The following is a 27103-nucleotide window of genomic DNA, read 5'->3' as shown; positions in this document are numbered from 1 at the left end:
TCTTCTTTCATCAGAAAAAAAATCAAGCTTACTTAGTTGTCAAGTTATCTGCATTGAAAGTGGGGGCGGCTGTACAAACGGTAAATGATGCCCTCGTGGGAGGGAAAAACATTGCCAAAGGTCTGACAGAAGTTTGAAACAAATCCCCTGCCCCATCAAGAAAAAACAAAACCCAACCAGATTCGGGATTGGCGCCCGACGTCATTCTTTTCAATTAGCGAATAAATTCAGGAATGGCAGTGAATGAGTTCATCAATACATCTATTGTTTGGAACCATCTGTTGACAGCAGGACATCTTATTGACTTCAAGCTGCAGCGAATGGTAATGGATCGTAAAAGCATCCTAAACGCAGATGGAAGTTGCCTGTGTCAACAACATTCTGCTTTGAAATAAATATGGAGAATGCAGAGGTGCGGCAAAGTTGGCCGTGAGCCTAGCACCATTTTCTGAACAGTAATGTTAGCCATGATGCCGTTTTCAATACAGGGTGTGCCAGGTGGTCCACCCCTATTAGAGACTGAAGTTGTAGGTGTCGTGACGGTTGTCGTGGCAATGACAAGGATGTCATTTGCTTTTATCACAAGTTGGTGTACGACTTTGCTTTTGAAATTGTTATTTGAAGGTAAAATGATCCCACATATATACAGGTGCAAAATAATCCGTAGTGGATTTCAAATTGTTTGTCCCAATGGTTAATGCTGTCTTAAGTCTGTTTGTTGCTTTACCTATTGTTGCTCTTAATCTCTTTGTTCCCCTAATTCTAATTGATGGTTTCATAGGATCTCATGGTATTTCATTCACAAGTAATCAAGGCTTTTCATATTTCAGCTTAATTTTGTCATTCACCAACAATTCTATTCAATAAAATGGTACTTTGGAAATTAATTCAACTCAAATGTAAAAACACAATATACCTACATTTAAATTATCAGAGCTACGAAAATAGGGGACCGTGTGTGTGTGTGTGTAGAGATATCTCGTACACGGTGAGGGAAGTTTATTTCTCATCTCGTCCAAGAAAATATTGTCTGCATGCATCACTTTGGTGAAATGGACCCCAGCTACAAAAAATATGTTCAAGAGAGGAGAGTTGAGTGAATTGTCGAGCATCTGAGCGTGAGCACACTTGGGTAGGCAAAGACTCCAAAAGGATTTCACACTTGATTAAAACCTCTCCACAGCTTCCAGGAGGTTTACTCCACACCAAGCCCCCTCGTGTCAAATTTTGCATAGCTGCAAGACCAAAAATCATTTACGCATCATGACTGAAACCTGTTTTTTTTTTTGCCCTCCATATTGCCATGAAGAATATATTTTCTTTCGCTACTATGTGTCAACAGATTTATATTTTATCGACTCAAGGACGGGAAAAGAGGGTCAAAACATTGTGACTGATAGTCAGTTTGACTAATTGACTTCAGTTTTTAAGGCAGTGGACATGTTTAATGAAACAAAAAAAAAAGCATTTAATGCACGTTGATGCCAAGGACCGCTGCATGCTCATCAACAACATCAACGGCCATAAAATAAGCAACGACAGCTCACAGCCTGCCAAAGTCTCACATGTTCTTCTCGCAATGTCAAAGCGCATATTTCGCTTGTACCAGGAGACAACATCAGTGTTCAAAGAGCAGCTATTTTCACACTCCAAGTGGCATCACTTTATTTATTTAATTTTTTTGCGATTCATCTCCATTCTTGTACGGTTTTATTTGTGAAATAGTGTTGATAATTAAACAAGCGAATGGTCTAAATTCGGGTACTACAGCCTACCATGTCAGTGTTGTTGCTGTCATGAGTATGCATATCGTTTCAAGCCCATGCACGTCAGCTTCTAGCGGTTGTCAACATGCAATAACACTAATGCACATGCTTGTAAGGACTTTTTTCTCCCCCTTCTCTTTAATGCAGTGCAAGAAATGAATAATTTATTGTTGAAGGTTGACTGAAGTCGAAATATACAAAAGAGCACGATCTGTTTATCGCTCCAATGCAAACTCCTGAGCCGGGAATCCTAAAGGTGAATATCAACTGATGAGCTAAATGAGCACAGGCGGGGTGAAAAGGGCGCCAAGCTCAAGCAACAATGAACTTGTGAATCATGAAGACCTGACTCCCAAAATGTTCATTTCAACTAAATAATAATGTAAATGAGCTTTTCTGAAATATGTCGAAGATGTGCCGCTTTTTTCATACATGGTCAGCTGTAACAGCAAGCCTATGACACCAGGTGACCATTCATGAAAAATTAAGCACACTGAAAAGAAAGACGTGTGCTCAACTTTGTATTCAAGAACACATCAGGTGGTTATTTAATGGAAGGAGCATTTAAGAGAAATGATGATGGGAAACAATTGCTGCTCTGTTTTGCAAGTGGAATTGGCCGCATGATTTGACTTTAACGAGGAGTAGTTGTATTTCTTCCAATTTGCATGCACCAGAAATAATGTCCTGTCCCCAGCATTAGAACCAAATGCACCTGCAATGTTCTCCATTTATGTTCTATATGTCTCGCGTGCAATATGAGATCATGCATCACCCGAAATAATAATAATAATCATTTTCCTCACATTCTTCCATCCCTGCCACCTCATCACTAACTCAGTATGGACCTCTGCAAAACGCACTTCGGTTACAGTGGCATAACATGGACTCTGCATCATAGTCACAGGGGTAGGGGTATTCGCACAGTTTAACCCCACCCCCCTGGCTGACTGATACATGTGAGGGGGGGGGGGGGTTTGCATGCTGCTTGCATCAGGGTGCCAGTGGGAGGTGTTGAGTGTCTGAGGCAGGCTTCCTCATCGTCTGATCCCCTGCCCAAAGGCATTGGAAGCTGGTGGTGGTGGTGGTAGGGAAGCTGCTTCTTCCTGAGATTTCACACTGCTGCTCTCCGTTTGATTGCAAATGCTACGTCTCCCCACTGGCTGCCTTCTAGTGCGTGCGGCGACTATGATCGATGGTGGAAAAAATATGAGAGCCACAGCTCATAGAGGGATAACAGCCACTATCGTTTGGGAGTATGTGGGTGATATTATTGGCTGTGTTTCTGGTCCCTGCAACCAGTTCATGTGGTAAATAACTAACAAAATTCCAGGAAGAAAAATCCTCCACATCTTAGCAGACATTAGTGCCTGGTTCTGGCTGTCACTATAACTGGCTGTGAATGCATACAGCGTTTGTCATATTTGGAAGAAAAACAACATGAAACCGGGGTTTTGTATATCTTTACCTGTGACATGTCAAGGTTTTTTTTTTAATACAGGTGCTCTGAGCAGTTTGTCACGGCACGCTGAAAGACCGAAAGCCTTCCTTTTTGTTCTCCAGAGGCGTGCATTTTTTAAAATGATGCAAGAAGTGAGGATTGATTGCACACAACAGTTTTGACATCCACACATTCTCCTTGCAGAAGAATGCAAAAAAAAAGCAAGATGGAGTTAGCAACCTGCCACATGTACTTGATGGTCTTGCAGACATGATTAAAATATTTTCGGTCAAAGAAAATGTCGCCTGAACTTGAAAGCCAATCACCCATACGTTGTAACGCTGTCTGTCACGTTACACTGCGGATAATTAGATGCATTTATTCAAAAATACGCTTGGTATACTCAGCTGCTCAAATACAAAACATCACCTGCCTTTGACAGCTTTCCAGGTATAGTCTATTAATGTGTGTGTGTATATATATATATATATATATATATATATATATATATATATATATATATATATATATATATATATATATATATATATATATATATATATATATATATATACAGTAAAGTCTCGTTATATCGATATTCAAGGGAGTCCGAAAAAATATCGATATAACCGGGACTATCGATATATCCGACCCTGTTTGCATGTAATTTTCTCCGTGCGTGCATAGAAATAGTATCGATATAACCGGGACTATCGATATATCCGATATCGATATAACGAGACTTTACTGTATATATATATATATATATATATATATATATATATATATATATATATATATATATATATATATATATATATATATATATATATATATATATATATATATATATATATAAAATCCTCGTCTCACCCACCATGGGTGGTGTCTGTCCCCATTTCAGCTCGGGTCCTCTACCAGAGGCCAGGAAGCTTGAGGGTTCTGCGCAGTATCCGTGCTGTTCCCAGCACTGCGCTTTTCTGGACCGAGATATCCGATGTTGTTCCCGGGATCTGTTGCAACCACTCGTCGAGTTTGGGGGTCACTGCCCCGAGTGCTCCAACCACCACAGGCACGATTGTCACCTTTACCTTCCAGGCTCTCTCCAGCTCCTCTCTGAGCCCTTGGTATTTCTCGATTTTCTCATGTTCCTTCTTTCTGATGTTCCCATCACTCGGGACCGCTACATCCACGACAACGGCTTTCCTTTCCCCTTTATCTATGACCACGATATCTGGTTGGTTGGCCATTACCATCTTGTCAGTCTGTATCTGGAAGTCCCACAGGATTTTTGCTCGGTCATTCTCCACCACCTTGGGAGGTGTTTCCCATTTTGACCTTGGGGTTTCCAGTCCATACTGCGCACAGATGTTTCGGTAGACTATGCCAGCCACCTGGTTATGGCGCTCCATGTAGGCTTTCCCTGCCAGCATCTTACACCCTGCAGTTACGTGTTGGATTGTCTCAGGGGCCTCTTTGCACAACCTACACCTTGGGTCTTGTCTGGTGTGGTATATCCCTGCCTCTATGGCTCTGGTGTTCAGGGCCTGCTCTTGGGCAGCCAGGATGAGTGCCTCTGTGCTGTCCTTTAGGCCAGCCCTCTCTAGCCACTGATAGGACTTCTTGAGATCAGCCACTTCTGCTATGGTTCGGTGGTACATCCCGTGTAGGGGCTTTTCCTCCCATGATTGTCCCTCTTCCAGCACCTCATCCTCTGTTCCCCATTGACTGAGACATTCTCTGAGTACATCATCCGTTGGAGCCTTCTCTTTGATGTATTCATGAAGCTTGGATGTTTCATCCTGGACAGTGGCTCTCACACTCACTAGTCCCCGGCCTCCTTCCTTACGGCTTGTGTACAGTCTCAGGGTGCTGGACTTGGGATGGAACCTTCCGTGCATGGTGAGGAGTTTTCGGGTCTTAACATCCGTGGTCTGAATCTCTTCCTTTGGCCACCTTATTATTCCTGCAGGGTATCTGATCACTGGCATAGCTGTTTATTGCCCGGGTCTTGTTCTTGCCATTGAGCTGGCTTCTGAGGACTTGCCTCACCCGCTGGAGGTATTTGGTCGTAGCCGCTTTCCTTGTTGCTAATTCGAGGTTGCCATTGGCCTGTGGTATACCGAGGTACTTGTAGCTGTTTTCAATGTCTGCTATTGTTCCTTCAGGGAGTGAATGATATATATATATATATATATATATAAGGTACGGGGTGTCCCCCGCCTCGTGCCCGAAGACAGCTGAGATAGGCTCCAGCAACCCCCGCGACCCTAATGAGGAATAAGCGGTACGGAAAATGAGATGAGAGAGATATATATAAGGACTTGTGATTTGTCAACAACGCAGCAGTGCGGGGAGGTGGTTTAAACATTAAAGAGACAGGCAGACGTATAAAACAGTGACATTTGGACTTGTTTTAATTGGATAGTTCAAAGGCAGAGGGTAGACTGCAAGGTTAAAATTCCCATCAATCAGGTTCCACAAATAACCCACACAAGCCATCTGTACACTTGATGCAAAAATCTATCAAATCAACCGTGCTAAACAGAACACAATTGATTAGGAACAAAGTACAATTAGAAAGAAAGAAGAAGGCTACGTTCTTCATCAAGTGTTTAATGCTGATGAAACCGGCCACTCCATTCCATCAAGCCATCAACGACCATCACAAATGTAAATAAAATGACTTTATTATATAGTATAGTTTATTTCGTTAATTATAATACCACATTTCTCTAGGTCCAAAACATTTTCTGTATGATATCAATGTGGTGCGTCATGTGTTGGGTAGATGCCAATGGTTGCAGAAGAGGTGAATGCAACCACCTTTGTTGTTGTTCCTGTTGTTGTTGTTGTTTTAAGAATGTTTTCAACATGCTTACATTACACCTAGATGTTTTCTGGATTCATTTGGACAACTGTCTATCTGCATTGTGTGAGCTCTGAAATCGTTGCAGCGTAAATTGGCATTAAGTACCACTTTGAAATTTGGCTCATTTAATCACACTTTCTTGTGGATTTTGATTCAATCCAGATGAGAGATTAAGAGATTGCCTTCACTTCATGGATGGAAGTTTGAAGTGTTCGAATCCCTTCGCAGGTAAAGCCACATGCTGACAAGTGCCTGATGAGCGGACATGGCAGGCATCAGCATGCCAGGAAGAGCTGATGTGGATGGTTCGCCGAGTGACGGTAAACTTCTGTCAGTTCTTTCCAACATGCACAATTTTTCCTAAGAAGACCTTATTTTTGAAGACTGCTTTGTGAGTGGTTGCATTTGACACCATCTGACAGATCACGCTATGCACTGGCTCCTCCAATAGAGGAGGTGATATGTGATGTGTTGGGCAACACCAGTTTTGGTCAAGCCACTCGGAAAATGTGAACACAGACAGAAGTTACCATATTTTCCGCACTGTAAGGCGTACCAAAAAGATTTTTTTTCTTTTTTCAAAAGCTGACCATGCACCTTATAATCCAGTGTGATTTATATATGGACAAAGGTTTTAATCTATCATTCATTGAAGGTACGCTTTATAGACCAGAACATTTGGTGTTCTTTGTTGAATGAAGCGTCAATAAACTGAAGCGAAACTGAATTTGAAATAGATCAATAAAAGAAAAAAACATAATGAATGTGGAAATTGCACAAAAAACAGGTATTTTTTATTTCAATTGAAGTTGCTGAAAAAGGTTGGTGAAAATAGATTTTCCTTTTTTTTTTTGCAGTGTGGGAACTGCAATCACTGTCGTTCTTAGATGCAGGCAGCCATGTCGATTTTCATGAATTAAAAAAAATAGAAAAATAAGGCACAATAAATATTTATTGCATTTTCCCCAAAAAATAAATACATAAATAAATAAAATAATGAAAAAATAAGTATACTATCATGTGCTCTCCCTGCTCCCTCTTGAGGGGTGGCAGTTCATTATTTGATAATGTGAAGTCACTGTCATATATCAATGAATAAAATGAGAAACAACATGTACAGAAATAATAAAAGGTATTTGACCTTATCTGATGTCAGCCAAATGTAAATAAAAAAAAACCTGTGTGGGAAATCTCAGTTCTACAACTCCTGTTTTTTTAAAGCTGCCTACCTTGTACGTTTTGCATAATTATTTTGCCAACTGCGCCCCTGACACCCCGTACAGATTTCTTGTGCAAAATGCGGCTTATTTTTGGGCCTTTTGATAGCATTGATGTTGGACCTCAAACTGCTGCTCATAAAGGAAAAATAAAAAATACACGTTTTAAGCGGTTTATTCCTCCCAAATATTGCCATGATTGTTCAACAGTGTTTAATCACCTGAACCTTTGCTGATGAATGTGACATTTACTTGGAAAGACCAAGGGTGTCTATTCCTATCTCTAAGCTGTGATTTTTTTTCTTGTAATGTTTCTTTAATGGTCTCAGCCTGTGAAGCATTATGTTTTCACTCTACTGACCCATGTGCCATCATGGCATCACCTTAAACCTCAGTCGATCCATGATGCCTGAATGTGCGATAATCAGCTCGGTCCACATGTTTAGGCCTACAATTTGAAGAACGTTTTCCCTATGGGATACAGAATTAGATTATTTGACTGGAGTTGCAATGGGTTAATGTTAATTTTCTTCCACATAGTTCTTGTACAGTATATAACACTCGCGCATGCACATTTGTCATCGACATAAAAACAAAAACAAAAAAATCAACGGCAGTAAATATGCTGTAAGAAATATTCCTTCCAAAAGTCTCAGTGTGCAGGGTTACTCCAAGTTCTGCCTATCATTGATTGTTTTGACATGTCTTCCATGAACCATTTGCTCTCCCCCTTCCCCCATATTGATCGTCGTGCATCCCTTGGTTAATCTATCTATCTCTGATCGTAAAAGTGTGAGACATTGTAAGATCAAGCAAGATAGTCATTTGAATAGAATACAGTTCAGAGATGGTTTTCCATTATAATCTAATGTAGGCCCCATGCCTTGTGTGTGTATTCCCACATAACATATATGACAGTTCAATTGAATAGGCAAAGGAACATAGTATCACCTCCTGCCAAGTGATCATTTTTCTCAGAAAACGGTTTGAGGCGAGCCAGGTGTCATCACAAGAATTGAAGTGCATTCTATAGACTTAGAGTTTGCAAAAAAACAGTCTGCAAGATTTGGAAAAAGCCTTCACTGAGTCTTGTTTCATTTTTTTTGGGTTTATATGGTACCAAAACAGTGATTCCTCCGTGGAATCATCCCTGAAGGATGAACGTATGGATGATGGATGGTCGGAAGGACAAATTTTCAGATACAAGAGCATCAGTGGCAGCCACAACATCCACTACTGGCGCGTGCACTTCACGACATTATTGTGAATCATTCATCCCCTCCTTTAAACGCCCATCAATTAATGTTTAAAATATACATTTTGAGGGAAAAAAATGACAGATTGAACTAATTGTATCACCTGACTTTGGTACCAATATTAAGCTATATAAATGTAACATTGCCTTAGCCGGAACTAAAATAAAACATGAATAAATATCGGCATACCTTTGGTCATGCACACTGAGTCTGTGTTTGTCCATAATATTGTTCTACTCAAATAATGGTGCTTTTAGTGTTTCAGTACATCCTTACATCTGGTAGATTAGTATGTTGAAATGAATATATGCATTAGGAAAATTAGGAAGTACTCCCTCCACCATTTCCCCCCCAAAAAATCTATGAAACAAAGGCACATGAGTAAACATCAGTCTTTTTATGGCTGTACTTGCCATCTGTTCTTCAGTGCCTGTGTATGATGGCTACCTCATTTTCCTGCCAGACACAGTTTCAAAGAAAATAGCTCATCAAGATGAGTGACAAGTGTAGATGCCTTGCAATATTTCAAGTCCAATAGACCTCTGGTTTTCACCGATGAATTGCAAGAGCTACAAGACTCCCCCACAGAAACCCTCACAAATCAGTGACAATGTTCCAGTGGTATAGAGTTGACTGCCTAATTAAAGTAGACAGTCAGTAGAAAGCTGGCTTGGGAAGGAAGTTTCATTATAGAAAATTTCTGTCAGTATACTTGAAGATCAAGAACTCTTCAGGGACAACTCAAGCAAAAACATGTGCTCTGAAAGGAACACGTTCCAAACGACAGCAAAGGGATTCGTGAGATTTGACACTGTTCAAAAGAGAATTGTCATATTTTGTTTGCAATGCACAATGTATTAAAAGTTCAGGTGCCCTGGATATAAAGCATGCATGAATGGTAACAAGGCGACACAGGTCAAACTCATGTCATATTGCTTGAGGCTTGTTGAATATAGATGTATGCACAGTGTACAGTAAATTAGGAATTGATCCCTTTACTGGAAGGCACTTGGAGGAAATCAAACATAACCATACTGGCGTTACATTACTTTTGACGGTCTGTACATTCCTGTTTCAGGGATCCCAGCAAAGGGAAATTAAAATGGAGGAAAATGAAACAGATCAGCTGGGGGTCAAGGGGGCCGTAAATTTATGAATGCAATATTGCATATTAAATATCTGCTATATAATTATACAAATACCGTTTATCATGTTTATAGAGGTTTTTCACCAACTTTGGTCATCATCTCCAATCAGGTCTTATTCAAGTTAGTTAGTTTAGCATTATTAAAATCATGGTATACAACATGTCAACAGTAATAATAATAATAATAATAATAATAATAATAATAATAATAATAATTATTATTATTATTATTATTATTATTATTATTATATATTATTATTATATATATATATTATTATATATTATTATTATTACCACAGCAAATCAGTGTCCTCCATCTTTAGAGGTTTGATCCGCATGTTTGTTTTGGCCAAGCTTTTACGTCGGATGCCCTTCCTGACACAACCCTCTGTATTTATGCCGGCTTGGGACCGGCACAAGAAGACTTATGTCCCTTTGTGGCTACAGGACAAGCAACTCGCTCAGTAAAAGGCTCTCAACATAATACATTTCATTTACAGTCACAGGATATTTTTTCTGTGTTGAGAAGCAGCAGCCACACGCGCCAGCGTTAACTCAACCCGGAAGTAACAAAGTAAAAACAGTTGAATATCAGTGGCACTTTGACAAGCCCCATGATAACGTTGGCATCAATATACTTCTGTGAGAGACAGCAGAAAGCAAGTGTGCAAGCTAATAAACATGCCCTATCATAATTTCCCTCATTAGAATAATAATCTATGAATTCGAATGACTCACCAGGTAGTTTGTAATTCTGCTTTCTCAATGTTTTTTCTCTGCATGTTTGTTTCCCTCACAATGCTGTGTGAGTGACAGCCATCCTTTGCCACCATAGTTGGTGACTTTTCCATCACAAAGACTGCAAAGGGCTTTCCCCGGATTTTTATGTTTATATATGCAATCTGAAAGCGGGCATCTGTCGACTTGTTTTTCTAACCATGCCCAATTCCACATATTCTTTATCCCTCCATCCAGACACGTCACCGCTCCACTATCACTATTGCGTAGGATATCTCTCTTCCACGACATCTTTACAATGTGAAAAGTCGCGTGCTCTCCCAAGCGAGCAATCACATGGAACACGTGCATGCAAGCTTTACATCAAAACAAAATCTAAATATATCTGACCTACACTGTTTATACTATTAACACATTAAACATACAAGTACCAAAAATGCGACAATGTTTTGCACAAGTTTACTGACGAAAAGCGTTGTAAGGAGCTGCCATTTGTTTTCTCGTTTCATTGCGCACAGTCTCGTGGTATTTTACTCCCGAGCGATCCCGATTGTCAACGGAAGCATCCGACATCGACCAAAGCACACGAAAGCATACCAACTCAAGCACTACACATTCTGATCATCCTATCACCCTTCAAAACATACGTTTTAGCGGTTGTACACGGAAATAAAATAACTTTTATATGAAAATAGAAAATATCACTTTGGCGGAAAAAAATAGCGGAATTCCGCCAAATAGGGGAAGTCTGGGATCCCTGATGAATGTGTTTGGACGTACAACTGCAACAATATCCTTAATTGACCGAAATCAGGGAATTTCCCTCGGGTTCTATCCATCATTAAGGGCCAGAACACTAGCGAGAGAGAGTTTCAGCCGGTCTTGGTAGCCAACAACACAGTGTGGCGGGATGACCCCTTGGGGCTTTTCTCTGATGCCTGCCTGAACCACTTGACAAACTGAGGTTGAAGTGGGTTTGCCCCCCTCACGAGCATTGCCTGCAAGATGCATAGTGGTGACACTTAACAAGACCCCTCCTCAGGCAGTCAATTTGGCAGACCGCTGGATGCTGGATATTCCTGCACTATTTTTATTTTAGTTTTTTACAGGCCCCCAGCGTACCTGACAATTTGGTGACTGAAATTAAATGAGAATTTAGACAAGCTTTTGAGCTTGTATTATGCAGGTATTATGGTGAATTTGATCGTGGTGCAGGCAAATAGATTTTGTGATCTGTATGTGTGCCGATATGTGTCATTTCATTCATAAATAAGAAAAGAGTATGCACCGAAGCCCCCTGAATCATGATACACAAATACAAATATTTTTGTCATTAATTTTCCGAATCACTTCATCCTCACTTGGGTCGCGGGGGTGCTGATGCCTATCTCAGCTGTGTTTGGACAGTAAGCAGGGAACCTGCTGAATTGGTTGCCAGGCAATCACAGGTCACACAGAATTGAACAACCATTCTCGCTTATACTTGTGCCTCGAGGCAATTTGTAGGGATCAAACAGCTTCCATGCATGTTTTTGAAATGTGGGAGGACACCGGAAGACCTGTAGAAAACCCATGCAAGCACAGGGAGAACATTAAAACTCCGGAAGCCAGGAGCTGGAATTGAACCTGGTACATCTGCACTGACACACTAACCACTCGATACCAGGCTGCAATATGAAAATGTAATTTTCATTGTTTAATTTGTGGCTTTTCTAACAAGTGAGTCAGCTCGACCGGGGGCGCAAACTCTTGACAAGCCGCTACTGATGAGGATGTACAAAGCTCGGGGATATTGACTAAGTCACCACTCACTAATGTTGTAAGATCAGTGCAAATCCCAGAACATTTGAGCATGACTGTGGTGTTAAAACCACATCGAGCCTAATATCTATTGTTATTTTGTGATTGAAAATTATTTCGAAAATGAATTGGGGTGTTTATCATTTTACCAATGTCATTCATGTGTTGGTAAAGCCTGTAGACCAGGGGTCGGGAGCCTATGGCTCGCGAGCCATATATGGCTCTTTTGATGATTGCATATGGCTCGATTTCGATAAAACTAAATACATATTGTCGTTTTTTTTTTCGCCGTTCATTTCCCGTTGGGGCTGCAGTTGGCGGAAAGCGCAATTTTGATTGGATGACACTGACCTACAATGGCCGAAAGCGCCATTTTGATTGGATGATAGTGGCCGTCATGTTAAAACCGTTAAACGCCCCTTTAAATGAGCCCAACTAGTGCACTTCAGCGTGAATGCACCGGAGCATTAGAGGGGAGAAAATGTTCTGATTCTAATTTGCAATGAAACAATACCATCCATGAAACAGTCGAATGTCAGTGACATTTTAACAAGCCGTTGTTACATGTTAACGTTAGCATCAACATACTTCTGCGAGAAGTAGATTGCAGATAGCAAGTGTGGAAGCTTATTAGCCGTGCGCAGGCTAGCTAGCAGTAACTTCGCCTCTGGACGGGCAAATTGAATTTCATTCCGATCGTTTGCCTGGATTTTTACCAATCACGAGGAACGGAAAACCATTCATGTCAACGGTGAGTACTATCACAAAGTTATTTTAAATAATACATTCTGATAATTTGTTGAAAAGTGGCCGCGCGTGCGTTTGTGTGTGTGTGTGTGCGCGCGCGTGCGTGTGGCTCTCACTGAAAAACATTTCTAAATATTTTACTTTTATGGCTCTCTTAGTCAAAAAGGTTCCCGACCCCTGCTGTAGACAGTACATCCTAATTTAAATGTAGGTGCAGAATCAAAATAAAATATAGGTATGCATTTTTCACTGAAAAATATGATCATCACTATTGTTATTCGTGTCAGCAGGACAGAATGATGAAACTACAGAGAAATCATGTTAGCGTGTGAAAGAAGTTGAAATGAAATCTGAGAAGGTAGATTTATTGAGATAATGAGGATTCTATTGCACTTCCTTCTAAAGTTCACGTGTGGCGGAAATCTCAGGAAAATTCAGAGGTTTGGACTTCTTGAAATGATTACGGTTATTTTCAGTGAGGACCAATTGTTTTGTGTGGAGGTGAACTGTTTGTAATCACGCAAGCAAGATATTATTATTATTATTATTATTATTATTATTATTATTATTATTATTATTATTATTTTATTTTATGTACATATTAGTAGTATTTTATGTATTATTATTATCATTATTATATTATTTCATAATACATATTAATTTATGAGCAACATGATGATTTCACTCATCAATGTTTCCAATTCAGAACTAGATTCAATGGGTCTTAAAGGCCTCCGGCACAATAGAGTGTTGACAAAATGTTGTCTGTCTGTGGTGTCAAAGCCTAATCCAGGTTAGAAAGTTTAATTCTGCTCCAGTTAGGCTCTTCCAGTGACCTATTTGCTCGACAGTAAAATTACAAACAAGCGGGCGGCAACAAACAGCAGCAGCACAATGCGTGTGCCTGTATGATGTCAGAATTATAGGCGTATTACTCAAGACAAGTTGCCGCAGGGGACCACTTGATGGGGCTTCTTTCCCATAGACGATGCTTGGAATAAATACATAAATATCTAAAAGTCACATGGCTTTGTATATCTCATAGCAGATCCAGCGGTTGGTCCGGATGGGCGTAGCCCTCTACAGTACTAGCTAGAAAAACGACACAAGATCTGTACGATGACACATGCATCTGTGCATTTGGATCCGATTAAGGCACCAGGCAGGTACCCAAACTGTGACTCACAGGCCAAAAAGCCCCATTAAGATGACATTCTCTCACTGCATTGTCTTCCTCCAGAAGATATCTCCATGGTTACATGTTTTGTTCCTCATTTTCATACAAGCAAATCACAGATTGTTGCCAGGAAGGTGCAATAAAGGCTGAAAAAGAGGTTGATCCCCACATGATATGAGTATAGTAGTCATTAAAAGGAGAAGAAAATCTCTGACAGGAGTTCAAAAAGAAAAAAATGACGCTACATGCATCCTCGGAGAGATCTGAGGCTGGAAAATCAGACCGCATTTCTAAAGAACTTCATTATCATGCAAATGGGATTCATGCCATTTAATCTCACCCTACTTGGTATCCCCACATGGCAATGCATGGAGCAAGTGACAGTGAGACCGCACGCAAGGCAAGCATCCATATCAAAATTCCTCCATCTGTGGATGTTACTTGTTTTTCGGCAGAAAAAAAGGCTCTTCATGACCAAGTTACTGGATACGTGGTAAAAGAGCCAATTCACAGCAGGTGAGAATTCCTCATTCTGGCGATTGACTGGTTAGCGCAGGACACGGCAAAATTATGCTCACAGAAGACTTGCAAAATAAGCACTCCGTATATTGCACTTTTTTGCAGAAATGATCTGTTTTATGACTAAATACTTGATCGTTATCACCCAGGATGGTGAGCGAAAAACTATAAACAAAGCAGAAGTAACTCCACATGCAAGCCACCTAACGGAAGTGTGTGTGCGCCACCGCTTAATCCATGGCTAGGTGCGCATCAACTCAGCCAAAGTCAGTCAGCGGCATTATGCATTTGCAGAGCCCGTCGCCATTGCCCGCTCCTCTTCCCTCCAGCTGGGTGACCGCGGCATCCACTCTGAAATTGCGCTGGGCCCTTTACGCGGATCTCCCCAGGTTGTGGTGTTTAGCCGGGGCTGTGTGTTGGCGGTGATCACTCTTTGCGTGGTTGACCGGGCTATCTCGCTTGTGTGTCTGCATTTTGTCCGTATTTCAACATGTCATAAAATAATTCATTTTGACGGGAATCAGACAGACATTCCCAACAGACATCCACGATACGTTTGGTTCTGGCTGGCCTGACCTACCATCCCTACCGTTGGCACCATCACCCAACAGACATCCACGATACGTTTGGTTCTGGCTGGCCTGACCTACCATCCCTACCATTGGCACCATCACTCAACCAAAGTGGTGATCAGTTGACAGGCCCACCTCTCTCTTTGCCTCAATGTCTAAGACTGGCAACCCCAAATCCAATAACACAACCACATCAAACTGTGGCTTCGCATTTCTTGCTGACAGGTGCACATGTAGATATTCTTCTGCTCAAACATGGTATTTTACTGTGCACAATACATGATATGCACATAAATCCAGTAATAAAAGCACTTATCAGATTCCGATTCGAGGTCGTATATAAAACAATCTATTTACAGTTTTCTCCAGAGGGTTTTGTGCTTTGTATGGTGGCTCCCAATGGACCGTTTGTCCTGGTGACCTACAAGCGGCATAAACATGCAGCAACCTTGCTCCTTGGATCATTGAGAAAAAAAAATCACGGTGGCTGAAACAGACCCTTGCAAAGTTTTGAAGTGAATATTTGACACAATTCTGAGATCTAAAATCATAGCTTTGACGGATGTTACCCATTTGCATTGCATATGATTCTTTAATGGAGGCCAAATGCTCTCTACAAAAATACATTAGCTGTTAAAGTTCCACTCTGATCATGGAATTGGCCTATCTGGTCAATTGGGTTGGGTTCAGAGATGCAAAGAGGGAACGTTTGACATTCGCATTGCATTAGATTTTACTTTAATAGAGTGACACATCATGTTCGCCGCCTCATTTTATGCCTGCCAGTCATCTCCGCTGTGATGAACACAACCCTGCACCAGTGCAGCCTGTCACCCTGCCACTCAAATGCTTAAAAAGAATTTCATGTCACTATTCAGGTGGAGCTGGGGAGAATTTCAGTTGTCTCTTTTGATTTTTCTGTCTAAAGCTTCTTTTTATCTGGGCTCCAGGTTATCTCCCTGAAGTGGGAATCACTTTTTAATTGGGTCCATCCTTGGTTAGCGGCTCATCATAACATCCCCCTGTGCTATGTGCATGCCCGATGGGTTTGCATGTCAGAGTCTCTGAGTTCCCACTTCCTGTCACAATCTCACACATCTTGTGCCATCTTTTCATTCTGTAACGGCTCCATCTCCATTCACAGTTGGGCACTCATGCTGCTGACAACAAAGAGGGCCCTGTCTTACTAAAACCTGCATTCTGCAGATGGGCAAAACAGGCGGAAAAATAGAAACGAAAATAAGAAGATAAAGTCAAACAGATCATATGGGAGATATAAAAAGAATAAAGTGTACTTGATCGACTTGTTTTCAAATTTAGTGGCATCCTTGATCTAAATTACTTATGATAATGTTCAAAATAACAGACATATGTTTGTCAAGTATGGCGTTACAGTAAATGTTGGAATTTGCCATTCGGTTATACCCAAGCTATTTTGTTTGTTTTTGTTTGTTTTGTTTTATTTTTTAGGACAGTTGATTGATAAAATGGCTGTTAAAGCATTGACTATGAATATATTTTAACAATGACAGATATGATGCTGAATAGGTAGAAACAGATTTGGGATCCAAGAAGTAAGAGTCTGTTGATTATGAGAACAGAATGATCTGTACAGATGTCTTGGAGAATTGATTTTGAGAACAATTGCTCCCTGATTTGGCTTTTTAATTAGAACTATTGAGAAGCAGGGTCATTATATAAGACATGGAGGGCTAGCTGATAAGGGGGAGATAAACCTGACTCACTCCAATTTGAATACTGACTGTTCAAAAATGATCAACAAAGAAGCTAATAAAAAAGCAGCCAAACATGCTAACTTAGCATCGATAGTGCTACATTGCAGCCCTTCAAATTGCCAGGCAGCAAAAAAAAAACATAAAACATCCAAGTGTCTCCTAAAAATGCAAAAGAAACATCTCCAATGGTTCCATTTGCATTTCAATACATATTCATTGGGCAAAGAATGAATGAGGTATCATCAATGTACCGTTTTCAGGATGTTCACTCTCCCCAATGCTGCCATCTGGAGTTGTTCTCTCATAGTGGTCTTCAGGCAGGGTCAAGGGTCCGATGCGTGGGCCAGACAATGACTTGCTGCTGGGTGTCTCTGATTCTTCTAAACCGCTGTCATAGTAACTGTGCTGGGAGGCATCCTGCAGGTCCTGCACAGGGTTGTTGGTGGAGAAGGTCACTCGCCGGTGGGGATGCTACAAAACAGAGACATACAGTAGACGTGTGATTTATTTCTTTATTTATTTTAAAGCGCTATGCTTATCCTTTTGTTTGTGTGCTCCGCCGAGAGACACAACAGTTTGTATGCTTGCACTTACAGATGAAAAAGAGCATATAGAGAAAAGTATTGGTATTGCACCTATAGGAATTGAAAAGAGAACACAATATCAAGTTGTTGTACCCTTGGTGGCTGTAACAACTCATATTCTTCTCCAAAAACTTTCTGCAAGATTCTTAGGTTGAAACAAAGAGGTCTTTCTGAAGTTGTGATTGATTATTTCATTTGGCAAACTGAAGGATTGTGTCCCAATACCTTTGACGGTATGATGTATTTGGAATATTGCAGAATGCCACTTTCTTCAGGGATTTATGCTTGATGATGTGATCTGTTATCCTGTATGAACAGCAGTAACAATGGACATAATTGCAAGAAGCGTACATTTGCAAATGGAAGCTACCATATATGTAAGTGTGATCATGTCATGGCAGAAACAAAGCAGAGTAACAGAGGGACAGGATTAGAATTGGATAGTCGACACATAAACATATATTAGGTAAAGTTGTCAAAGCATGTAGGGCAGGGGTCGTTGGGGCTGCAGTTGGCGGAAAGCGCAATTTTGATTGGATGACACTGACCTAGAATGGCCGAAAGCGCCATTTTGATTGGATGATAGTGGCTGTCATGTTGAAACAGGTAAACGCCCAACTAGTGCACTTCACGCCCAACGAGTTCACTTCAGCGTGAATGCACCGGAGCATTAGAGGAGAGAAAATGTTCTGATTCTACTTTCCAATGAAACAATGCCATCGATGAAACAGTCGAATGCCAGTGACATTTTAACAAGCCCCATGTTAACGTTAGCATCAACATACTTCTGCGAGAAGTAGATTGCAGATAGCAAGTGTGGAAGCTTCTGAGCCGTGTGCAGGCTAGCGAGCATTAAATTCGCCTCTGGACCGGTAAATTGAGTTTCATTCCGATCGTTTGCCTGGATTTTTACCAATCACGAGGAACGGAAAACCATTCATGTTAACGGTGAGTACTATCACAAAGTTATTTTAAATAATACATTCTGATATTTTGTTGAAAAGTGGCCGCGGGTGCGTGCACGTGTATGTGTGCGCGCACACGCGAGCGTTTGTATGTGCGCGCGCGCGTGCATGTGGCTCTCACTGAAAAACATTTCTAAATATTTTACTTTTATGGCTCTCTTAGTCAAAAAGGTTCCCGATCCCTGATGTAGGGGGATATTTGTGTTTGCCAGCGCACGGAGTCACTCATGAATTGACAAAGTGGAATTCCACCACTGATGAAAAGGCGCATCCACAAGTGAAGATTCAATCCAAATTTTATGGGGGGATCTCTGTATAGGAGGAGTTATGGTTTAATTAGAAAGTGGTGGTTTCACGAAAGCCTGATTCATTTACCCGACTGGATGCTGATGAGTGCAAGGAGTCTGTATCCCAAAATCTCCAAGAACACCTATAAAAAGCGGGAATGACTGTTGCTCAATGATGCTATGGAAATATAGTTGCGAAAGGAATCAAACAACTTCCAAATTTGCTATGTTAGCAACACCGATTAGCCTTCATCTCTTGGCATTCCCTGGCCAAACAGTGCACTCATCCTTAATTGTCATGGCAATGAAAGTCTTATTCCACATTTACTCGAGGCATAACACCACTTCCCAAAACCAAGTGATTTCAGTCTGCTCAGTGAAGTGAAACAATTAATCTTCCTTTATGGAAGTAATGTTTCCGATCTTATTACTTATTCAATATTGATTTATTCTACAGCTAATTGGTTCTACCGAAAGAAACAGCTCTAGTTCTCATGACGCAGTGCAACATCCATGTGTTGTTATGTGTATGTCCTACTACTTCCCAAAAAATATTCTGATGACAATGATCAAGCCAGAAACCACAATGGGATTCTCAATCCTCATATTAACATACTTTTTTTTTTTTTTTTTTTTTTTACAGATTTTGAAGTTTAACAAAGCAGAAAAGGAAGGAAATATCACTGTGATTTAGCGGAAAATTAATCCTTAAGGTCTCTACGCTGAGGGGAATAAAAATGAGCATTGCAATTATACTTTGTGACAGTCACTATTTCCTCGTTACATGCTGATGATATTTGATGAAAGAATAAAAGAGCAAATGCATGAATGAGGCTGCCAATAGAATCTTGAAATCAATGGCTCAGGGAGGAGCGGGGCAGCAAATACTAATTCATTCCACATCACGCCCTTTATCAAATTGAATGGATTGTAAATACAGTTAGGGAACCATTAAATTCTTTCTTCTAAAGATCAGATTACTAATGACGATTTACCGCCGATCGACAACAGAACGACGACTCTGTATGCTGCATATGTAATCGAACTCCCCAACCCTCACACATGCATCTCTTGTTCAAGTCAGGAAAGCACTGAGACAGCAGAACAGGTCTGCCTCAGCCAGACCCGTCAGCCTGGATCGATACTACGGCTCTCTGCTTTCTACCGCATAAACCACTTTTCTGGCAAACAAAATCCCTGCTGAAAATCACGCAAAACATCATCCTTTTAATGTGTACAAGCCAGATATGGATAAAATGCTTTTAGAGTGTCGGTAAGTGCTACGTGTACTGTGCCAATAATATAGTTAAAGGGCTTCAAAATGTTTTCTGTTCATCCCTGGGTATCTCAACGGCTCTTTTCTTCTGTGTTGTAAAATGCATCTTCTTATCTTAAGTGAGTTATTGTGTGTATCATTTTTTGTTCAACAAGTCGATCACTCTATACTTACATACATCAAACACAGCATACTATATAAAACTGTTTCATGGAAGTAAAGGAGTGCTTCCAAATAGATGTAAATGACTCTTGACCCGAAACAATGGCTCCTTGCAGTCCTTATGATTTGTATGTACTGTGGAACATCAAGAAAAGGGAGCAGGGATTCTGATAAGAATAAACCATTCATATTTATTCAATTAAACAAGCGTTTTAAGGGGAGTACAGTTGAATAGCAATAACTTCTACAAAATCCCATGTTGGTGCTTAGGTAAATGAAATCAATTTCAAAAGGTATCTCTTGCAGAAGTGACTCTGCTAGTAGAACCACACAACTGGTATTCTAATAACATACCATAATTCTCCCCAAATGCGCTATATGTAGGGATATTTAATCAAAGATCTCATGCACTCATGCAGCGGATCCAGCAAGATGTTTTTGATTTCAGTGGGGCATTCTTAATATGATGCTACGGCTCAGTAACAATTTAAATGTGAATGTAGCATTTATTTGTTCAAATATGGGCTCTTACTTAAACTTATCCTCAAGGCTTTTATCCAAAGAGTCAGCATGTTTGCAAGCTATGATAACTAGCAAAGGCTGCCGAGATGGGGAATAGATTCTCTTTTTAGACTGAGCACAAATCCTTTCCAGGCCTCGGGGCTGCAGGGATGTGGCAAGACAGAAGGATTGGAAGGGGAGGATGGTCAGGAGTGGCGAGTTGGTCAGGCAGACAAAGACAATACTTTGGCTAGAGGGGACAAGCAGAAAGATTGGATTCTGGGAGACTGGAGAGAGTCGTAAAGGATTGTTTGGGCATTGTGGCTAGCTGTGGGACTAAGACTGAAAGAAGGAACAATTATGATGACAACTACACTCTCCCAAAAAGTATTGGAACAATGAGGCTAATTTATTTATGGTTTGTACATGCCCCAAACGTTTCTTGATGCCAATGACTCTCAACTGTCTGAACCGGTTGATGCAAGCAGATTATTGGAAACTAATGATGACATAGTCAATGTAATCTTTTTTTTCCCCTCGCCATAGTCAATTTAATCTCTGTTCCAGTAAGTGATGTGAAATTAAACCTGCAAAAACTTCTCTGTTGCCTAAATCCAATCAAAAGCACTGAGTTATAATTATAAATGAATGAATGAAATTGTATTTTTTTTCCATTGAAATTCCAGAACCATTATCTCGGCTATCCAGTGTCCAATGTCCAGATTCCAGTTTCTCTGTATGATGTCATTGAAATATGTCAAAGGTTTTCAGAATCAGGAGTGATGAACTGTGACCCATACATATTATCAGAACCCATGCTTCAAATTTTACCATTCTTGCCGTTCACAAAAAGCTTTGAGTGATGTCGTCATTTTTCTGTTTGACCGGTTGAGCTAAATAGTCTTGCGTGGTGCACAATGGGGGACAGGGGCGTACGGATGTTCGACATTATTAAAATATAATTTTCAGGCAGTCTTCTAAAGAAAAACTGGACAATTTGAGGATGCGTCTGCCAACATAATTGCTTGCTGGCTTGTGTCAACCCAGAAAATGAACCCAGAAATTATTATTATTATTTTTTTGGCAGTAGCACACGTGAACGTAACAACTTGCAGGTAAAATGCCGGGTATTTTGACATAGTCCATTGTCCTTCACCAATTCTTTGCAGTTTCTTCAAGATTACAATTGAATCAGTTTATTCCTCAGCCCCTCTAAGAATGGCAGCTGATGCATATTTTGGTTTTCCACTCAGCCGTTTTCTTTCTCGGGCTGAGTTGATGTGCAGCAACCACAAAGTGGGCAGTCACTTGAATAATGCTACGGAAAATGGATTGGCTCATTTTGCACCCATTTGCATTTCAAACAGGTATACAATTGCATACCATCATCAAATTGTAAATCTCAAACTAATTTCTTACTCTATGCATGTAATGCAGAAAGCAGTAAAAAATAGATCTTGATAGAATAGGACCTTTATGTCACCATTGAGTGCCCAGGTCGAAAATGCACTGCCCACCAATGGTTCCCAACACTTTTACTTAGCACTACTGTCTACTATAAGTTCTCTTTCCCGACTTCTGCATGAACAATATTTATTCAGTTCCCACCGTGTGAATGTAAGTGGGATTTTTTTCTGCTTCAAAATATGCACTATGATTGACTGGTGACCAGGTACCTTTCACCATTAATCAGATGGAATAGCCTTCAGCTCACCCTAACTCTGAACAGGATAGGTGACATAGCTCACCCTAACTCTGAAAAGGATAGGTTACATCCAAAATTGATGGCTGAATGATGCTACTGGCTCATCTTCATTGTTGATATAAACGAAAATGAATTGGCCTCACTGTTCCAATACTCTTGTCACAGAGTAAAAATGCATACATTTAATTATTGCAGCTTGAAATGTTTCATTGCTCACATCATATTTTGATTCTCAAGCAGGTAGAATGATGTTCCTTTCACAAGAGGCCCAAGACACATTTGCAAATGGAAATAAACACCAATCATGCTCAGCCTCCTACTCGGCATTCAGATTTTTTTTTTCAGCTCACGCTGCCAGGAATTGTAGCTGCAGCCTAATGCATTTTATTTATTTATTTATTTTTAATTTGCACAAACATATTGAGACTGTTTTTCAGAATGCCAAAAACATGGCTGATAAAATCATGTTGATGTATTATTATTATTATTATTATTATTATTATTATTATTATTATTATTATTATTATTATTATTATTATTATTATTATTATTATTATTATACATAAAGTCAAGTTCAAACAAGCAGTCACATATTTTCCAGCACATGTCCACCCCAGCACGCTTTATTGTAAAGTCAGTGACATTAAAAGAAGGTCATACTAACTGTTCCATTTGCATTGGTATGAATGCCGATAGATTGCTGGTTATCTTAACGTATACCACATTGGTACCAGCACCTAGTTTTAAATTGTTCCTTATCTTTATCGTTTTGCTCACCATTCCTGCTTTATCCAGCCTTGCTTTTAAATGTTCAACTTTTTAACATGCATCAGCTTTCAATATCTCATTGCACTTTATTAATAATTGCATCAAACAGTTTATAAATGTAAAAAAAAATAATGTGAGGAACATTAAAATACAATTCAATTTAGAACTATTATTAGCTGAGCGCCTTTCCACTTCTAGATTTTTTTTTTTGTCTTGTGTTGTCAGCAATGGTTTGAGCTCTGGCATTTCGGCATCCATGGCAGCAGCGATTTTCACATGAGTAGCAGTTTGAATGGTAGTGAAGACTTGAAATAGGGCTTTGTGCTTGCTTCAAGCTGTTCATTGTGACTCCCAAAAAGACATAACCACGATAGAATTATATAATTTGTAATATCACCGAAATCCCATCTTGAAAACACTTGTTTTAAATGGTAAACTGTCATTTTATCCCTCAACTCGTTTGCATTTTGACAACACAGTCAGAGCAACAATGTATGATCAATTAACACATACAAGTTAGAAACAAAATTACTATCTATTACTATACTATTACTATGCATTACTATCAGTGTTAGATTAAGCAAGGGTCATTTGGTCACGCATGCACTCCACTGGAAAGGCATGACCAATTGACACGCTTAATCCAAAATTGTGACATGGCTCGAGCATTTCCATTAAGTGACTGAACCACACATCTTTGACGACAGAAAATGACTATAAATCTTAGGCAATAAATGTTCCCGCTGCACAGTGTTGCCAGTGTTATCTCTGGAACCCAACACGGGAGAAGCACGTCCAAATAATAATAATAATAATACATTTCATTTACATGTTGCATGTGCCCCACCAAGTTGAAACCCGGCATTCTGATGAATATTGTCTTTGTGCAAAATTACTTACACAGAAACAACCACCTTTTTGTGTCCATCCCCAGGGGCTTGCCACATACTATTTAGACTATACAGCCATTAACTCTGAACAGTAGCCCAAATGGAACTGTATAGTGTCTCTTTGCAATTTTTTGATGATGATACTAGTACAGCGTGTTCTACCGGAAACAAATTCCTTGTGTGTTCTACATACTTGGCAATAAAGATGATTCTGATTCTAATACTATCAACTCAAAATGACATCACAGTGCCTAAGGGCCCATATAATGACCGTAACACCTTACCTATTTTCTGGGTTTGGTCATGCGATGTTCATCGTCGAGCACTTTGACTCAGTGATTTAATTTTCAGTGGCAAAATTGGCACCCACTGGAGCTGATATAAATTGTGATTTTTGCGTGATCGAGTCATTTCAGAATCCATAGCATTGTAGAGAAACAAATGCCTTTAAAGTACGGGGCATATTTCAAATGATGCCTCCAAATATTGAAAATGCCTGTTAAAAATGTTGACTCGCTCGTCAAACGTATTATAAGATAAACAGGTAACATCCGAGTTACGACCGGGTTCCGTTCTGACAAAACGGTCGTGAGTCAAACGGTCGTAAATTGAAATGCATTCAAAATGGCTGACGCGAGGTTTATACGACAGTATACAATGTCAATCTGTTGTTTTTAAGCAACATTTTCTATTTAATACTATTATACAGCTCACATCCGAGTTACGACCGGGTTCTGTTCCGACAAAACGATCGTAAGTCAAACGGTCGTAAATCGAAAAGCATTCAAAATGGCTGACACGAAGATCACGTGATCATAAATGACGACACGCTGGCATCTCCTATATGACAGGATAGTATATATGTCATTCTGTTGTTTTTAAGCAATGTTTCTATTGAATATTATTATATACCAAAATGTTGACAGTTCATTTATAAATCTTATGACTTTTAGTGTCATTTTAATCATTTTATATTTCGCATTATCGATCTTTATTGCTGTGTCAGCGCACACGCTTTCTGCTGACCCAAATACGCACGGCTTCCCACGCATGCGAACTCTCCAAAAATCACTCTCCCTGCTCACGGAGAAGCCAGAAGAGGTCACCTGTCTCAAAGAGGCGACGGCGCAGACCGTGAACCCAACGTGGCGATTGCGTCGCGGCGATCCCACTTGTCCCTCCCTCACCCCGATTGCTGTGTGAGTGAGATGCTGTCATGCTGGAGAAAATTGTCGTATGCGTTTGTTAAGAAACAATTATTTTCTACCGTCATTTTGTGCAATGCTGCTCCGGAAAAATAAAAATCGTACTTGTTTGATATTGTCACGTTCGGATTGACAGCAGGGGGCGTGGCCACGCCTCCCCGCTTCCACCACTTTCTTCTTCAGGACAGCGGGTACGAAAACGGGACGCTGTCAACTTGTATTTGTACTTTGTATTGCCCTGGACTTTCTATATCTTTGTTCGAGCCAGCCCCACCCCCCCATACACACACACACATCCCGTAATCCTTTCGGGATTGTTCCGTTTCCTCACCACAGTGTGCGAGTTTCTTCTCGCCATTGTGGGGTTTACCATTGCTCCCCCCACTCAGCGTTTTTGATATTCTTTATTTTTGATTATTCCCCTGGTCCTTTTTTGGGACCAGCGCTTTGTCTTGTAGCTTAATAAATCATCCTGCACGGACCTCTTTCTCTGACGCGTTGCTGGCTGTAGCGGTGGCAGGCGTGGAATAAAAACAAACAAACAAAAACAAAAAGGTCTGGCGGTTGTGGTAATAAGTACGGTAAAAGGTACCGGTGGCCGTAACTCACACCGGTCGTAAACTGGATGTTACCTGTACTCCCCTGTCTTACAGAGTACCGTTAAATCACCAGTGCTCCATATACTGCTTCCATTGTAGTAGTAATAGTTTTATCGAATTGCAGGTAAGATATAGTTGAGAACCGGGTTCAGTGTCAATGAGATGATCAGAATCAGATCAGAATCATCTTTATTGCCAAGTATGTAGAACACACAAGGAATTTGTTTCCGGTAGAAAAACAACAAATTCCTTGTGTGTTCTACATACTTGGCAATAAAGATGATAACGTGACATTTCGTAGAAACACACTAAAAGAAAACCATTTGGTGATTCTAGAGAATCTGTGCAACATCTGCTGATTTTCACCACTTGTCGCAAGTGGGACATTGGACCCCACTACTGCTGCGCTTTTACCACTGCACCAGATATTCAGTTCACTTTTGAAAGCCCAGAACTATCTGACACCACTTTGCCGTCAGGTGCCCTGTCACTCAGCCAAGCCTCACTGATTGCCAGCACTAAGCTGCCGGTACTCATGCAGGTGCTAAAGCTTTTTCATCAACTTCATCAACTTTTCACTTTCTGAAGAGTGGACGGTGATGGAGGCGAAACATTTGCATCTCTCATGTTGATGGGACTGCTGTGGAAAGTCAGCAGGGTGAAGTATCTGAGTGTGCACAATGTTGATCACCTCGTCTCAACTACAAACGCCACAACATAAACGAAGAGCGCACAAAAGCGGCTCCATTGACTCCATAAACTCTGGAAAACTTTTCTTTACAGCATACATCATTTGCAGTAAATGCACTTTCAGTTGTGGATACTGTAGCGTTAAGTATCCGTCCATGCATTTTCCGATCCGCTTATCCTCCCAAGTGTTGTGCAGAGTGCTGGAAAACCCACGCAGGCCCATGGAGAACATGTAAACTCCACACAGGTAGGCCACACAGGAACGCACAACCTCTGCACTGTAAGGTTAACATGTTAACCACTGGCCCACCGGGAGATCCTTAGCATAAATTTATAAAGCCAAAAAGCCAAGTACAATAGTTTGGGAACTCAGCAAAACAAAAATCAGATGTCATCCAGTTGCAGCTGATCTCTGTTACACGCACACACTTCTTCTAGCTGTATATATAGTACATGGTCCTCACCATTTTTTTAAAAAAAGGC

General features: G+C 40.4%; 1 protein-coding gene across 2 annotated transcripts in view; it reads right to left on the bottom strand.

Moving 5' to 3' along the window:
• pcdh1a (protocadherin 1a) overlaps positions 1 to 27103 on the bottom strand; it is a 91411-nt gene that overhangs the window by 6493 nt on the left and 57815 nt on the right. The window contains exons 4-5 of one of the 2 annotated variants that reach the window (XR_016117886.1): positions 17798 to 17878; positions 17444 to 17459 (exon numbers count right to left, since the gene is read on the bottom strand). Coding sequence is in view for 1 of the 2 variants with exons in the window: in XM_089017281.1 (XP_088873407.1) it covers positions 17240 to 17459 (220 nt within the window). In the remaining variant the exon portion in view is untranslated. Of the gene's footprint in view, positions 1 to 17239; positions 17460 to 17797; positions 17879 to 27103 lie in introns of those variants that run through there. The other variant, XM_089017281.1, reaches the window with a different exon arrangement.

The sequence above is a fragment of the Hippocampus bargibanti genome, linkage group LG16, assembly GCF_051943395.1.
Source record: "Hippocampus bargibanti isolate YZ-2025 linkage group LG16, ASM5194339v1, whole genome shotgun sequence".
NCBI classification, from domain to species: domain Eukaryota; kingdom Metazoa; phylum Chordata; class Actinopteri; order Syngnathiformes; family Syngnathidae; genus Hippocampus; species Hippocampus bargibanti.
The sequence above is the reverse complement of the archived record's forward strand: the minus strand, read 5'-3'. Positions and strand labels throughout refer to the sequence as shown.